Here is a 17,051-nt window from a genome sequence, read left to right on the forward strand (position 1 = left end):
TGCCGGCCTCAAGGTTATCAATGATAACTGCGGTTACGCAGAAACAAACCCACGTCTCCGATGGACTCGTTCAGCATCTTAATTAAAGAGTGTGTTTGAAGGACAAGGAATATTGAGGAGTTATTTTGGGAGGGATGCACACAAACCCAAGTGCAAGAGCAAGTGCAGGTGGCCAACGGCGAGGCTGGCCATGGGCCAAGCAAGACCCCCCCCAGCCTGCTTCTATGTTCCAGCTGGGCAGAAAGTAAAGCAGAAAAGGTTGGGACATTGAAGGTGAAACTAAATGTCAACAAAATTGAAAAAGAAGTTTCCGAGTCTTTTAGTCACGCACTAGTTTTTCAGCTAAGAAATCAGATGCCAGCGTAAGCTCGTTGTCACGCAGGGTCAAATACTGAACACAGCGCACATCTAGGCCCCAGGATGGGAGCCTTCAACACATGGCACAGCTCAATGGCAGCAGCTCTGAAGAGCCCGGGGCTCTTCCTCCAGGTCAGCTGCCAGAATGCAGACCATGGCCCATTTCCCCTATAACCATAAAGAAGTAGCAAGGGCAGGGGTATAGCTCCTTATCCATACCAGCACGGTCAACATAAAAGAAGCCAAAATAAAAACGCTTTCCCATTTGCAACAGCTCTACACTGCAGGCATATCGGCATGATGCAAGGAGAATTACCAGCTCTGTCCTAGGCAGATGACCGCTCTTTTCCGCTCAGCTTTCCTTGTGCTTATTATCCCTTTCATTCTCCTGCTCCAACTTCTTCCTCCTTTTGATGGTGTGAAGGAGAAGCAGGAACATCACTCTGGTCTGCAGACTTGGCACAGCCACGTCCCATGACGTTCGTGCATCCCACAATGCAAACGCTGCACTGGCCATGGCTAACAGGGGCACTGTAGACCTCAAACCTGCCCCAGTAAATCCATACTTAAAACTGCGGCGAGCAAAAACCAGTTTGCTCCATACGCTGACATGCAGAGCTGTACATCTAGATCAGCTCTAGCGTTGACCAACTCCCACAGCTTTGTTCGTGTTGCAGTGGGGGCCTGGTTCTCAAAGTCCAAGATCTGGGAGTCCAGGGAAAACACAAAAAAAATCCGCTTCCATTTTCTGATTCTTCCTTTCTGTATATTTTTCCGTCGTGTAACCGGCACTTCCCCCCAGTTCCCCGAAGGTCTTGCCAGTGCTGCAGGCAAGCCCCGAGTCTTGCAGGGCGAGACGGGCCCCGTGGCCCTGGGACAGCAATGCAGCTCAGAGCACGGATGGTGGTGCAGGAGATGCCTCCTCCCCCATGCAGCCAAAGGGATATTAGGCCAGATACTCTCGATAAACAAACCCCTTCCTAACCCATAGCGTAAACCCACACAGTCAAGTGCAGCCTAACCATATGAAAATGTGGTGACCCCCACTCTAATACTGTAATCTAATCCTTGAACTAAAGACAGTTTAATGCCTTTACAAATCCATATGTTTTCTAATACCACCATTGCTGTCAGCAGACTACAGGAGAGCCTCTTTGAAGATGGAAGTAAAATGACAAAGCACATCATTGTGAAGGCAATTATATGCTGCAGTAACCATTTTACAATGGCCCATATGGGCTGTATTTCAACTATGCAATTTCCAAATCTGCCTCAGCAAACATCTATCTCCGTCCCAATCCCAGGTAGATTTTTGCAAAACAAAATAAGACTGCAGCCAGAACAAATCTGAAATATGGGTAACAGATGTAGAAATGTGCCAACAAGGATACCAGAGCAATTTTTGTCAGAGCACCAAACAAAGAGAGCAGCCACAGCAGACCCTGTGAGGCTATTCACAGCAAAGCTACCCATTCAAGGGACTCTTGAGACCTGGTTTTATCAGAAATCTGATTACACACTCGCATGCTTTCCTATGCAGCTGCCCGATTCCCTGTTGCAGTCATCGGTCCATCCACCTCTCCAGGGACCGCAGAGCAGGGTAACGAGGATCCCAGTTTAGAAGCTAAAGTCAGCCGCGACCCCCGGCCTTGCAGGCTTGCTCCGAACCACCGCTGACATCCAGGATTAGGGCCTTCCTGATGGGGACTCCAAAAAAAAACAAAACAAAAAACAAAACAAAAACAGGTCCTTATGCTTGCTGCAACTGCGGTTTGCAACGCCTGCTGCTGACATTTCGTTTAGCTCCTGCTACGCTGCGGTAAGCAAGGCCGCACTGTCACCCTGGCATCACTCGAAGCAGCCTCGGAGCTGCTCTCCGCCAGTCCCTGGGGAGGCAGGGAACACCCGAAACAGCGGGCTCCAGCCAAAATTTCTCTCTCCTTTTGGAGGAGGTGGAGCCAGGGCTGACAGGAGCAACCTGCGCAGGGCACAATTACACAGAAGGGCTGTAGTCCGGCGAAAAACGTTGCTTCTTTTCAATAATAAGCATAGGGCTCCCCTCTACACACACCTCCCTGCTGCGTGCTCTATGGCTTTTGGAGGCTCCGGGCTGGATACCTGTTTTGGGACACCTCTGCAGACTGGTTTCACCATTTGCTGGGGACCAACAGGAAAGCAACAACCAGGCACACAGAGCGGATGCTCAAAATCACTGAGGAGTCAGCCATATTTGACCTGCAGGCCACATCCAGGCTGCAGGGTACCAGTTGGGCAGTCTTTTATACACAAATAGCAGCAGTGAAGAAACAAACAGAAACTATTATCTTCCTTCTCTAAAGTGGAACAGTAATTAAAAAAAAAAAAATAAGCCTTTTCTATAACAAAGACAGAAATTGCAAAAGTGAGAATTTACAAATTCATTGCCAGCTCATTAACAACAAACCACTCCCATCGTATTTCTTGGATTGTGATGCCAAGGGTAGCACGTGTATGAAATATCGCCGGTCATACATGGCGCAGAACAAAAAAGTACACACACAAAGTGAATCTGTAACGGGGTATTCGGTAGCCAGGTCTAGCAAAGTGCATGATCCACTTCTTATCACTGTCAGCACCACAAAATGATCCAGTGAAGCTGGGCAAGAGCATTTCAAAGACTTTAATCCATGTGAAATATTACTTCCTGGAACCGGAAATTCAATCCCTAGCAGTGAAAACAAAAAGCACACTCATAAACGTACCTTTCAACTTAGCCATTCTAGCGGTATTTAGGCGCTCTCTCTCAAAAAAAATAATCCTTTACTCATTAATATAGAGGAAACTTGAAATGATTGCTGTAATTGCAGTTAAAAAATTAATCATGTTTTGAGATAAATGCAGATAAAAGCATGTTTTACTAATTATCTTTTGAAGCTTCCGTTCATGAAAGATTAAAGGTGGAAGAAAGTTGTTGAAGTATTGAAGACAAAAATCTTACCATTTCAAACCACTTTGAAGCCGCATACCTAGTGTGATTGATCTTCTTTAATGTCCAGATGTATTAAAAAAGAAGTCTTTTTAATTCAGCAAAAGTGTAACAAGACATGCCTGCTGGAGCTTTTATGCTGACAGCTCCCTGAAATTATTTGCATTTTGCAGTCAACCTCTCTCTAGACATACAGACCACAGCACAATACTCGCATGCAAGGAACAGGCTCCTGACTGAAACGTCTTTTAAAATGGATGGCTGGATTTTCTTTTTCTTCTGTCACTGACTGGAGCAAGTAACTTCAAGCCCAAATTCAAAGCCCAACTGGATTTGGGGCTTCATTAAGCTCCTCAGAGCTGCAGTCATACCAGTCTACCTAAAACGTTGTTCAATTTGCATGACTAACCCAACTGTCTGCTGTCTTCTGAGGAAGTCACTGGAAGCAGCAGAGAGAAGTGGGTTTCTTTGGGACTGCCACTGACAAAGGAAATGCCAGCAAACCCACAGAAGGTAAGATTTTTAAATAGCGTATCTCAGGGGACGAGGAGCTGGAGGTACTGGCGTTAGCTGTTCAACGGAAAACTCAGCAGAGCAGCCATGTGGGTTATACATGAGACATGTGAGGACCTATTTCCATCCCTGGGGCTTTTAAAGAAATGCAGGTTATCCGAGGTGCAAGCTACCCTAAAGAAAGCCTGGTCCTTCCATTCACATGGTTGGAACTAATGAATGAGGAAAGTAATTCCCTTCCTGCTTTGCACCAATAGACTATTTTCTATCACTGCTTTGCAGACTACAGGTTTAAATGAGCTATACAGGTGTCCACAACTCCGCTGGAAAAATTTTAGGTGTCTACAAAATTGGAACAGGTTGAAAACCACTATTATATAAAATTGCTACGATACAGTTATAGACATTTCACAGACTCACTGATGATTTACGTCAGACTTGAATTGTTCCAGGATATCTAAAATATATATATTTTAGAAAGGTTTCCTTATCAGCAACCTCAGTCATCTACAGCATATGAAAACTGAAATCTGCTGTTGCAGTACAATTTTCAGAAGTACTTAATTGAGCTCAAAGGCTACTGAAAGTCAATGTAGGGACTCCCTGCTCCTCTGGAGGTGGAGGGGTGGGACAAATTTGAAATGATCCAATTTACAGCTCTTTTTTAAGGTAAGGGTCCCACTGTAAAGAACATTCTTTTTTTGTCAGTCACCTACATTGTATTTCTTCTTGCTGCTTTCCTCACCTCTCTGCATTATTCTTTGTATGATTGCAATCATGAAGCATCAGTGACATCAAATTAATAAATTCTGCATTTGCTACAGACCTGAATAGGGCTAGGTAGAAGATTGAACAGTTGGGTTTTCCATAACCGCACATCCAAGGAAATTTGCCAATGCCTTTTTATTTGCATATCTGGCAGACTGCCCCAGACAACTAATACATAAATGACAGCATACAGGTGTATTAGTTTAGAGTTTGCCTTTAATCTAGAGGTGTCAATTTGCTTCTGTTCTAATTACATCCATCTTGCTATGTTATTACAACCTCATGAAACTTCTTCATTATGGGAATGGCTATAAATACAGACACATGACAAACAGTTGTTACAAATTTTCTGGTTCAGCGGTGGAGACCCAATATCTTAGCCCACATATCATATACTTTTAAAGTTTCAGTGCTTCCTATTCTCTCTCTTTCTCTCCCCCGACTTCCCCTTCCTTCTATTTTCTTTCACCCAATACTGAGATTTTCTATATTTTAATGGACCTTCAGAAATTCCTTCACTCGTAGCAGTATTCTGATACAAATGCTATCAGCTTGCAGAGCCATTTCAGCATGTGTGTGTCCTTCTGGGCTACATCTCTGTGAGAATGTCTGTTTGTCATTAGGCAAATGTAAGAAGATTGCACTGAGGTCTTATAAACATGCAAAGATCCACTTTTGTAGCTACATAATTCACTGAGTTTTTCAACACACATTCTGAGGTTGAAAACTTGGCCAATCCATCCACCAGATGTATCTTTCTGATCCCAGAACTCATTAAAAAAAAAAAAAAAGTAAATTTTAAAGTCCAGTGGACTCAGCTGTTGAGCCACATTAATTGCATTTTTATTATTTTTTTCCATAATTAAAATGACTAATGCTGGAAGAGTCACTGCCTACAAGCACAAAAGCCAGCCAGTAAAAAAAAAAAAAAGTAGTACGACGTTTAATCATTCGGTAATATTCAAATCACATTAAATAAAGGAGAGGCAATTTGGTCCCCTCAAAACAGACGTTTTTGATTTTCAGTATTTATTTGGATTCTTTTTTTTAAGGGAAGGAAAGAGAGGAGAAGAAACAAAATTTCACACCAGAAGATTCCATTCAGAGGTCAAACTGCCCTTGACGTGCATTAAAACCCACAACGCTAACGGAGTTACAACATAAATCGTCCCCAACAGCGGTACTTCTCCACTTGCCTTCTTACCACACACTCTCCTCGGAGGTCAAAACTACTTTCGCTGCCTCAGCCCTCTAGCAATGCCCGCTCAGATGGATTTTGCATCGTGCCTGGCTGCTCAACACATGTGGCCTGCTCTGGAGCAAGCCGGAGAGAGCATCCTAAGCAGCTCCTGCCACAGCAGCACCTCCCAGCCCTTTCCCTTCTGGAAGCTGGGACCAGACGCCAGTTTGTGGAGGACTCCTGAAGGACAGCGATGGCACCCTCCAAAGACACATGATGCTAAGCAGCTGGACATGCAGAAGTCAAGAAGGTGATGAAAGCTGGTCAGAAGTCAAGTCGACAACAGATTCTACAGGCCACCAGCTGAATCCCCCCATTTTATATCAATGAGCCAGTTCATTTGGCCCCCTCTCCTCCAGTCCCGTCACCTGTGCAGGAAGAGGTCTCAAAAAACTAGGCACATTCTCAGATAAGAAGGTCTTGGGTCACTTAGGATATCCAGAGCGAAAATAAATAAAAATCAATGCCTTTAGCAATTATCACCATTTGCAACTCATCTAAGCCCCAGCAATAGGAAATGGTGTGCAAAGGGCAAAACACAGGTTGTGAAAACCTGCCAGGAGGAGAAGCTGCATTTCGCACCCGGGGGTACTGCGTTCTCACGCCTGACAGCGACTTGCATGTGGTCCAGGGTAAGTCAGTAGTAACTACTTCTGTCCCATTGGTTCCTTTTTAGGGACAGGGAAATTAAAACATCTTTACTATACTGGGGGGGAGGGGAGGGAGTTAATAATAGCTGTACTACGCTCGAGAGCAATCTGCAAGCTGGTTCACCCAGAGTCCCGAGGGTAGATAGCCCAGAACAGAGTTGCCTGTACCACATGCAGGAAAAAAAGGTGAGAGTGGCTTGCAGATTTCCCTGAAAGACACAGGGATATCTGCATCAAATATTATCATGGTTACACACTACTCCTCTGAAAAATTACGCTCTCTCTCCTAGTCAGCCTATTCGGGAGCAAGACTTCTCCACAAACTTTCACAAAGCTACTTCTAGGTCTCACCACTGTAAAATTGCATAGGAGATTAAAAACATGTCTTAAAAGATTGATTCGAGTCTATTACAGTTTCTCTGTAACACAAAGAATACCTTTCCGAATTTCAGCCACCTAAAGCCCAGAATTTCATTAAGATATACGGTGCAATACCTTTTTAAGTAACTAAGTTTGGAATACATTGGGGGAAGAGGTTGCTATTACAGGATCTTGCTTCCCCTAAAACAAAACAAAAGAGAACAAGCCAAAAGACACCCAAGCTGCCTTTAATGAAAGGTAACATCACATATCACATGTACATTCTCCCGCTTAAGTACACAGGAACAGCTGAACCGAGTCAAACATAACTCTGTATAAATAAGCATCCTGTTTGGTCCATGTCTGAACATGGTGGAAAGCATCAGAACCAATAACAATTTTCTCCCAGCGTACCTCATCTTCCAGTAGGCAAGGCTTCAGACTTCAGGCATACGTATATAAGCACAGCCAGCATTTCCAAGGGTTAGCAGACTGTGTACTGCTGCAGCCAGCACGCTGGAGCCAGTATCTCAGCCTCTTCTGCAGATTCACACTCACGATACTGAATAGGTCGCTCAAGTCCAGAACTAAATATGTGAAGGTTTGGTCTAGCATTTGCCCCGCAGTAGGCATTTGCAAATAAGGAGCCTGTGGCACTTATCTCTACCTGTGAGTCCTCCTTTCCACCCCAAGCAGAGACTACCAAAGAACATTTACTGCTGAAAACACGGACCAGCTCTCTCCTCTCTGCGAACATTTGTAAAACAGAGTTTAATTGCTACCCACAATATTGACAGGTTTGGTATTAACTCAGTCTCCCATGACCCTTAAGCAAAAAGAATTTGGTGAGCTGACACCATTCTTTTCAAAATAAAGAGGAACAAATTGCCTTAATTTAGAAAGCTGTGACTAACTGAATTCATTCCTCCCAACTGTGGGATGTGCTAGAACTATAACCCAATACGATGTTGTCAACTCCACCGGAGCAAGAATCTCTGCAGAAGCACAGTCTCCTGGTGCCTACCTCAATCTATCTTTCTGCTGAAGTCTGCACAGTCATCCTGCAGCATCCACAAACCTGCCCCAGATAGTTTCATTCAAATGACGCCCAGCTGGGCACACGCCTCAAAGCCTGGAGGGGTCTGCTTGCATTCACGAGGTCACCCAACAAAGGACGAGACTGCACTTGCGGATGGGGAAGACGGGTTAGCACGGGTTTTATTTACAAGCCAGTAACTCCCCAATGTTACCAAATAAAAGCACAAAAAGAGTCAATTTCTAAAAGCGCTGATTCCAGAGAAGAAGCAACTTCCACTTTGGGAACCAAGCAAACATATGAGAGACAGATTACTGAGCAATCTTTTTCTGCAGAGAACACCAAACTCGGATCGCCCGAACGGCTGTGGAGTGCTACCGCAATTCCCATTTGGGCTTAGGAAATTAATCATATCAGTAATATGTGCATCAACCAGCATTACACTCTCTAAAGCTCGGACAGCCAGGACTTCGGTGCATGCAGATATTAATATACCTCTGCACATCTACTGCATCTTCATCTCACGAGATTCTAAAACCAGTAGGACCGCGATGCACACTGAACAAAAATCAATGAAAATCCACATGGAGTGCATGTCATGCAATGTGATCAAATTAAACCTGATAGGCAAGAACTCACAAACAGAAAAATCTGTGCAGTGCCAGGGAATAATCCTCTTCCAGTTTTTGTGTTGATTTGTATCCCACTACCCCTGTGGGCAAGAAAACAGAACTAAAAACCCTTCCTATAATATTTACCAGGCTAAAGACATACACTTTTGGTTAAAACCTTCTCTCTCCACCGTATGAGTGTGTGAACTTCACTAGTAGTGTTGCCAAGATACAAGGAGAAAAATCCTAAGATTTTAAGGTAACTCACTATTTAAAGGCAAACTGCGCAGCAGAGCTGAGCTTGGGATCTGACAAATTGCCACTGCATGTTCTGCTGTTACAGCAAAACAAATCCCTACCTGCATTAGCTATTTCTCATTACTTAACAGAGTGGATTTTCCTAATATCCATTTTACAACAAAGGAATTAAGACGACTATGATGTTCTGAAGTGGTCTTCACTATGGCTTGGCACCAAGTCAAGACGACAACAAACTGACTACACAAAAAAATGCATACAGCTGGTAATTTGTGGCGTATACTGAGCCAAACCCCAACCAGAACACAGATACTGAACTGATAAATCATAAGGATGATGTTTAAGAACACAGAGAAACGTTGCAAGCAATTTCCCCTCACAGAACCAATGCAACGTTGCCTGAAACAGAACGTCAAAGTTGAAATAAAGGAAAACTGAGAGTTAAACATTTCCACATTTCAACCCACAACTTCCTAACTCCATTACCCTTTTATTAATTGCATTTGAGACTTCACTAAACTTGAGCTTGAGCTATTTTTAAAACCTATCTGACTCAACTTATTGTTGCTCAGAACAAAGATTAAACTTCTAATTTAGCTGCAGATAATTACAAGGCTGCAGGTCAGACCCCCAGTGTAATACAGAAGGGTCTTCCAGTCAAACTGACAGAAATAGTCCTTAAAAAAACAAACAAAAAATATGTGGTGGGGGTAGAAGGAAAGGGGCCATCTCAGAGAGTGAAGAATCTTTCTGACCTTCTCCCAGCTGAAGAGTTACCAGGTTTAACAAGTTTTTAAGTGGGGACAGACTTTGCTGAACATCCCTCCTTGGTATTGACTGCACGGCTCTCACAAAGGAATATTTACATATAAAGCAATAGATCCGTACCTCCAAGTTTCACTTTCAGTAACAGCATCTCCCTCTAGTTCTCCGTGTTCCCATCCAGTCCCTGATATTCCTCTATTGATCTCAGTGTTGTAACTCAATCTTTCAATTACTCAGCCCCTTGATGTCTTTCTGCTGATTTTTTTTTTGCCTTTCCCTAGTGATCATTTTCCTTCCAAGTTCCTGATCCTTTACCCTGTTTTATAAATCTGTTTCTTTGCACTCCCTCATCCCAGCACAGACCCCAGATATTTAATGAGAAAGGGCTTACTTTCTCACCCAAACAGTAGAAGAAAAGATGCCAAGATAAAAAAAGGATAAGGGTGTCTTTTGTCTTATCGACATGTGCTATAATTCCCATTAATGTTAATCACGGAGAGTAGAGCCAGCAGACACTACCTGAATCACAGTTATCTCAGGAACTTGTCCTTACAGTCTGAACTCTTCTTTCTGTAGCTCAAGGCCACTGTGCCTCCTACTACCCTCTGTGGGAAAGAGAAAAATCCCAATTTTCATTACACTGTTATTTTCGGGAGTTTAAAAGAATATTTATGCAATGATCACACTTCTGAGTCATTACAGGTCTAAAGAGACAGCTTCAGCTCTTCAAGAGCGATGTGAAGTCAGCGGGGGTTGTGGGTGCCCAACCTCCCAGAAAAATATCAAATTTTAGTTACAGGGGTGTGATACAATTACCCAAAAGGCTCCTTTTTGGGAAACAGGCCATCCTGCTATTTTCAGTCCTTCTGGTGGCGGAAGGTGTTCATCAAGAGATTTGGTTGCTCTGTCAAGGTTATCTTGAAATTCGATCTCAGGTCCATTTACTGTTTCCTCTAAACATGCAGTCAAAATAATAAACATACCTCCTTCGTGTGATATCTCTGCGTCACCCAAAACCTAATGCCGCTCACCATCTGCGGATATCTTCATTTAGTTACTACCTTCTTCCCTCCGCTGGTCTAAATCTGAAGACTGCATGTGCAAACAGAGGCTACAACGCACCCCTAGGAATCTAAGTAGTCAACAAATACGAGAAGGGCTACCCAGAGTTGCTGACAGCACTGAACAAACACACGATGTTATGATGCTGCTGCAGTAAGGCATGAGATCAGATTCCTTTCAAAATAGAAAGGGATAGAAAGAGGGCAGAACAAAGTGTATTTTGATGAAATCTCAGAGAATTTAAGCAAACAGGCTAATCAAGCTGGCTAAAAGGCTAGTAAGGAGAGAATGATTTAGAGAGAGGGAAAAAAAAAATTATACTGTAAGCCAGGCTTTCTGGTATCCAACTCAAAGCTTCTTTTGTCACATTACAAATCTATTTATGAGCATTTTCAGCAGGCCATGCTTAGCGATGGGTATCACACAGCGGTTATTAAAGCAAATTCCTGCTTTCAGATGTGTACACGGGGCTATAATGTCTGTGTACACAGACACACAGTTTAGACCTGGTATCTTAAAAACCTTCCTATTATTTCCAAATTTGTCTGTGTAATAGTAGCGTGTATATTTTACAGCCCATATCAGCTCTTAAGCCTTACCCCATCTAGTCTTGTATTATTTGCTCTGTCCAATGCGTAGCACTGCCATAACTAACATCTGCCTAAAGCACACAAACTCAGTGGAACAATTGCTTAAAAATTATTTATACTAGGTGGATGGAATCATCTGACACAGAATATGAAACTCATTAAACAGCTCCTTGACAAATATTTGTCAGCATTTTTCATTTGTAATTAATTATATCGGGCTTTACCTGACAATAATTTAGCATGGTCTCAAAACAGACTAATGTCTGCATGTCGAACACAAATTAGCTCAGCAAAGGTGCAGTGAGAAATTGTGCCAGTTTTACAAAACAAGAATCGCCATTTAAATGCAAGTTCATCCCTTGCTGCCCCACACCATTTATATCTGCGCTTTATAAATATCTGTGTCCCATTTCAGGCTTGTCAGATGAACCGCCTGAGTTGAAGCTAAACAAACCTCCACAGAAAAAGCTCATTACCCTTCTCAGTGTTCAGAAAACATGAAACCAACTGCTTATCCTATAGGGATGGTCAGAGCTGACTCAGGAAACAAAAAGTACTTCCCAGCCTCTAAGCTCTCTCAACATTCAGGTCAGATTTCATTTCTCATCACAGTAAACCATCTTCACCACTGCACGTCAACATCCATGTCACGTCGGTCTCCTGCCCAAAGTACCACATGCACTGAGGGGTAGGAGGGAGACAAAACATCTGAAGAGAAATCACACCACGCCATACTGCTCTGCAGAAACCTCCTCCCCAGCATCTCCAAAGCAAATTACAGAAAAAGTCACTCCATGAGATTTGTTTATCATATATCTTGAAAGATGCCCTTTCTCTGTCAAACCGGTGTCTAAAATGCCCGCCTGGATTTGGAGAATCTCATGCTATTATTGTTGATAACAAAAGCACCAGTGAACAAGCGCGGGTTGCCAAGCTGGAGAAAGGGATCAGCTTGACAAGGCATCAAGTACACTGCACATAGGTACTGACCGTCTGTGCCTTTCTCTTCTTACATGCTAAGACATTTTGAGAGGCCAAGGAACTGATGTATGAGTAACTGTGCTGAAGTATACTGCAGAGTTCGCGGTCGTTAGTCTCAACGAGTCTAGTCATCAGAGGAGCCGGCAATTTGGATCAAATTCTAGGACTACACCTCAGCTGCTTGAAGAGTAGGTCTGGGTTTCTGAAGGCCAAAGCTCCCAGATGCTCCCCAGTGTATGACACAGACCTATTGCGCGCATCACTCCATCGGAGCCTGATTAGACCAGGCTAGGATCAGTCAGGCCACATTTGCAATAACACCGGATTTGCTTGATTGTCACTCCTAGGAAACAAAAAGCAACAAAGGGAACCCCCCTGTCTTTGTTCGCTTCCCTCTTCTCTACTATTCCCCATGCAAACATTAAAGGGATCAAGGTACAGGCTGTCATAAAACGAGCAGCAGATAACTAGAAGCAGACTGACTCTATTTCTACACCAAATAATTTACACTCCCAAAGTGCAGAAGGCTACTGATATGTGGGCAGAAAGGCAGTTCCAAGAGTGGTTTAAAAGGCAGCTTTGCTTCAGGGAACGCAAAGTAAACCTCCCTTGCTTTTATCCACATATCTACAACTGGTATTAACAGATACAGATGACTCCTACTGGAACTACTACAGCCATGAGGTGCCTCCTTCCCTTGTACAGTGCCTCTGTCCCTTACTATCTACGAGCCACACACAAGCCAGTATTCTGAACAATTAGGGCCTTTTCAGTTGCCCCAACATGAAGGATTTAGTAAAGGACTGTCAAAATGAAGCTGTATAAAAGTCTTTGTTCTCAGTCACAACTTCATATACAGTATTCATAGAAAGATCCCTGGGTGACACCCTGTATCCACCCAAGTCAAACACCTGTTGCTAGAAAGGCGTCCTCAGAGCGGAAAGCTCAGCCTGTTGCCCCTCTGTGGTTGCTGTCCCATCCCATGCAAACCAACATCTGCCTGCTTCCCCTTTTCTGGATTTCAGGTTTAGATCTTCCAGTGGTGTAAACACGTTCTGCCCCTTGCATCTCATTGTTTCTCACATCAGCAGACAAAACACCTTCCGTCTCTGCACGCTCTCAGCGGCACCGAATCCTGAGAAAAGGTTGAAGTTCAAGCACAAAGTCAGGGTAGGACAATCTTGTCCGATACTGGGCACAAAAGTCTTTCGGAAACGGCAGAGAAATCTCCACAGACTCCAACGAGCTGTGTGTCAGATCCAAACCATGAGACCATTAAATACCAGCGAATCTCTCTGTGGCACCCTCAGCTACTTGTCTCAACTCAAGCATGTTAATATCTGTACCTCTGACGCCACCAGTGATTTACAATTTCCTCACCAACACTAAAATTGCAACAAAAACTTCAGGCTGCTACCAGGAACAGATACAATAATTCCAGCCATGTCAGGCTTGTGCCTGAGACACCTTCATCTCTCTGATCTTCAGCAACAACTTTCTCAACATACATACCGAGCTGTACAAAAAAGCACCTAACAATGATTTTGTGACATAATTTCTCAACGCAGCATGAAATCGTTAGGTCAAAATGTGCCACCTATCACATGAACATTAAAAGTATGTCAAGTCTCAGTGTGCTAGCTATTGTTTTATCTGAATGTGATATTAGCTGGCAGAACTGGGTAATGTTTCTGCACTCCTTTTCAGTGATATAGGATTACAACAGGATGCAAGTAGTAGCCATTCTTGGCTTAGCAAAGAGAAAAGAGCACAGCAATTATTTTCAATTGAAATGGCAAATAAATAAGGAAGTCAAACATAATAAAGACATTTTCTAAAATGCCCTACCAAGTTCCAACCATAAAACTCTTCGCTTCCCACCAGAAAAGGACTACGGCCAAATTCCCAAGCCCCGATTCCCATAAAACCCTCTAACAACATGAACTAGGGCTTTGTCTGAGGAAGAACAGAATTTCGTCTAAGCATAAGCATGCAAAACCCATTCTTGCTGACAAACGCTTACTCACACTCCTTCTCTCTCGGGCTTGAGTGGGGCGCTCACGGGCTTGTCAGGCAAGAAAAGGTGGTAAAACTGAGCCTCACTGGTTACCTCCGTATTTGTTCGTTATTGCTCACAAACGTCCAACGTAACGCACGTGGCGGTCTCTCGGAGCAAAGAGATCCTCCCTTTGGTTGCACAAGAGTAAGTTCTCTCAGAAATGTAAATCTGGACTGATACAGGTGTAATCAAGGACGGAATCTGGCTCCAAATCAAAAAAAAAAAAAAACAAAAAAAAGCCAAAAAAAAACCCCAAAAATGCCACTAAGTATTACCGGCTAAGTATTTAAACAGCTTAAGAGCTACACAGATTTTTTGTTAAACAATCAGTTTCATCTTCGCATTTATTTTGACAGTTCATAATTGTTGCAGTTGTGATTCCAGTACACGTAAACCCAAATAAATCTGCCTTTCACCACCACAAACTTCTCCGAAGCGCAAGTTATAAACAACAAAGCCCTTCAAATAAACGGGCCGAAGCTTCGCCCGGACACGACCGCGTCCCCGCGCCGAGGCGAGGCGCAGGCCAGGGCGACGCTCCCAGCGGCCGGGCGACCAGGCGAGCGCGGGGCGAGGGCACGACAGGCCGCGCGCCCCCGGGGGCCCGGCCGGAGGGTGGCCCAGGCCCAGACCCGGCGGCCCACAGCCCCGCGACCCCCATCGCGGGGGAGGCGTCGCCCTCACAGCCCCCCGCAGCCACCCACCCACGCACGCCCACGGCTCGCTCCCTGCCCTTATTCCGAGGCAGCAGCGGGTGCCCCCAGCCCGCCCGCTCGGCCTGCGGGGGCCCCCACAGCCAGGCGGCCCTGAGGAGGGCCCACTCGTGACACCCACCCGCCGGCATTTCCCAGAGAGGGAGACACCGGCGCGGGCGGGCGAGAAGGGCGCCCCCCCCCCGCCGGGCGGCGACTCCCCGCCGGCACCGGGGGCAGAGCGGCGGCCGCGCCGAGCTCCGCGGCCGCGCAGCGCCCCGCCGGGACGCCCCAGCGGCCGGAACAGCGCAAAAAAAAAGTTTGATTTGGGGGAGGGGAGGCGCCCCCGGCGTGCCCTGTGGAAGAGGCACGCGCGCACACGCGCGCACACACGCGCGCGCGCAACTCCGCGCTCCCCCTTCCCGGGCGGGGGGAGGGGCCCCGCGCGCGGGGGGGGGGGAGGGAGGGGGCGCCCGGTGAGGCGGGGGGGGGCGCCGCCTCGGTCCCGACAGTCGCGACAGAGCCGGCCGCCCCCCCCGCCGCCGCCGCCGCCGCCGCCACGGGGAAACGCGCGAGCGGGGGAAGCAGCGCTGCAGGTGTTCGCGGCATAAAGGGAAAACGGACAGCTCGGCGCGCGCGGCGGGGACGCGGGGGCACCGCGGGGACGGCGAGGGGGCGGCGGGCCCGCCCGCGCCCGCGCCCCGGCGGCGCCCGGCCCGGCCCGGCCCGGCGGGAGGGGGGGGGCAGCCCGCGCGGGGCGGCGGCGGCGGCGCGGCCCCCCCCGGCCGCCGGCTGCCCCCACACAATGAGGCGCACACAAAGCGCCGCCGCTCCTACCTCCAGCGCCTCGAAAGTGACGAAGCTGGACATCGCGAAACCGTCGATAATGTCCTCTTCGGCCGAGGAGGACTCCCGCCGCTTCCTGCGGGGGGGCCGCGGCCGGGACGGCGGCGGGGGCCCATTGTCTTCCTTCTCGGAGCCCGAGGAGGAGAGCGCCGCGGCGGCCCCGGGGCCGGCGGCCCCGCCGGCGGCAGCGCCGCGCCGCCCGCCTTTGGCTCGCCGCTCCCGGTCGCGCTGGGAGCGCGATCGCCGCTTCTTCCGAAGCCCGTTGCATCGCGCCGGGCCATCCATGTCTCTCGCCGGCTCTCCCTCTCGCTCTCGTCCCCCCCCGCCCCACCACAGCCACAAATCCGGCTCCCCCGGCGGAATAACGGGGGAGGGAGAGAGGGAGGGAGGGAGGGAGAGAGGGAAGGAGAAAGGGAGGGAGGAGAGGACAGAAAGGGGGTGGGGGGGGGATGAAAGAATCCGAGTGCGGTTCCACCACCACCAGCAGCAAGCACCAAATGTAAGAGATTCCTATAAGCGAGCCAAGGAAAGTAATGGCTGATCTCAGGTCGCCTTTGTAAAAAAAAAAAAAAAAAAAAAAAAAAGAGCGAGAGAGAGAGAGAGAGAGAAAGAAAAAAAAAAAAGCCTCACCAAGCAGGCAATAAATCAGAATAGCGGAATGCTTTGATCAAGGGGCTGGGAGGGCGAGGATCTCCGAAAGAGAGGAAAAAAGCAGAAAAGAAGGCAAAAAAAAAAAGAAAAAAGAAAAAAGAAAGAAGGAGCGAAACCCACTGGAAGGAGGGAGCAGAGAGTATTTGCTTGCACAAAATTTATTTTCTTTCTTCCTTTGCTCCCCAACTAAAAGAACTTCCAGAAGGGGGGAGGGAGAAATATTATATATATATGAACATATATATATAGCTCTCTTTCTCTCGGCGTGTGTGTGCGGGGAAGGGTGAAACCTTCCCCTCCCCACGACCACGCACTCCGTCTCCCCCTCCTCCTTTATCTGCCCGGATCAAACACAATAATAATAATAACGATGCATCCAGATGCAATTTTCGCAGCCACCGACCAGGGCTGGACTCTGGAGCGGAGAGCGGATCCCAGCCCGGCCCCTCCAAAAACAAAACCAAACAATAAAAGAGAGACGGGGGGGGGGGGACCCAAAACACGCCCACCCACCCCAGCTATTAATACGGATCAATCATGGCAAATTCATCGGATTAATTGTGGCGGGGGGTGGGGGGGGGGAGTGCTGGTGGTGGTGACAATAAATCCGAGAGGGGACTGACCGCCCCCTTCCCCCCCCCAACCAA

At 46.7% G+C, this 17,051-nt stretch overlaps 1 protein-coding gene across 2 annotated transcripts in view; it reads right to left on the minus strand.

The window, feature by feature from the left end:
• The window catches only part of AUTS2 (activator of transcription and developmental regulator AUTS2), a 787,788-nt gene extending 771,479 nt beyond the window's left edge, over window positions 1-16,309 (minus strand). Inside the window, exon 1 of one of the 2 annotated variants that reach the window (XM_068909849.1) lies at window positions 15,745-16,309. In XM_068909849.1, the coding sequence (XP_068765950.1) occupies window positions 15,745-16,038 (294 nt within the window). In that variant the 5' untranslated portion in view covers window positions 16,039-16,309. The remainder of the gene's footprint in view (window positions 1-15,744) is intronic. The other variant, XM_068909850.1, reaches the window with a different exon arrangement.
• Between the last annotated feature and the right edge of the window lie 742 nt (window positions 16,310-17,051).

The sequence above is a fragment of the Struthio camelus genome, chromosome 16, assembly GCF_040807025.1.
Source record: "Struthio camelus isolate bStrCam1 chromosome 16, bStrCam1.hap1, whole genome shotgun sequence".
Classification (NCBI taxonomy): Eukaryota; Metazoa; Chordata; class Aves; order Struthioniformes; family Struthionidae; genus Struthio; species Struthio camelus.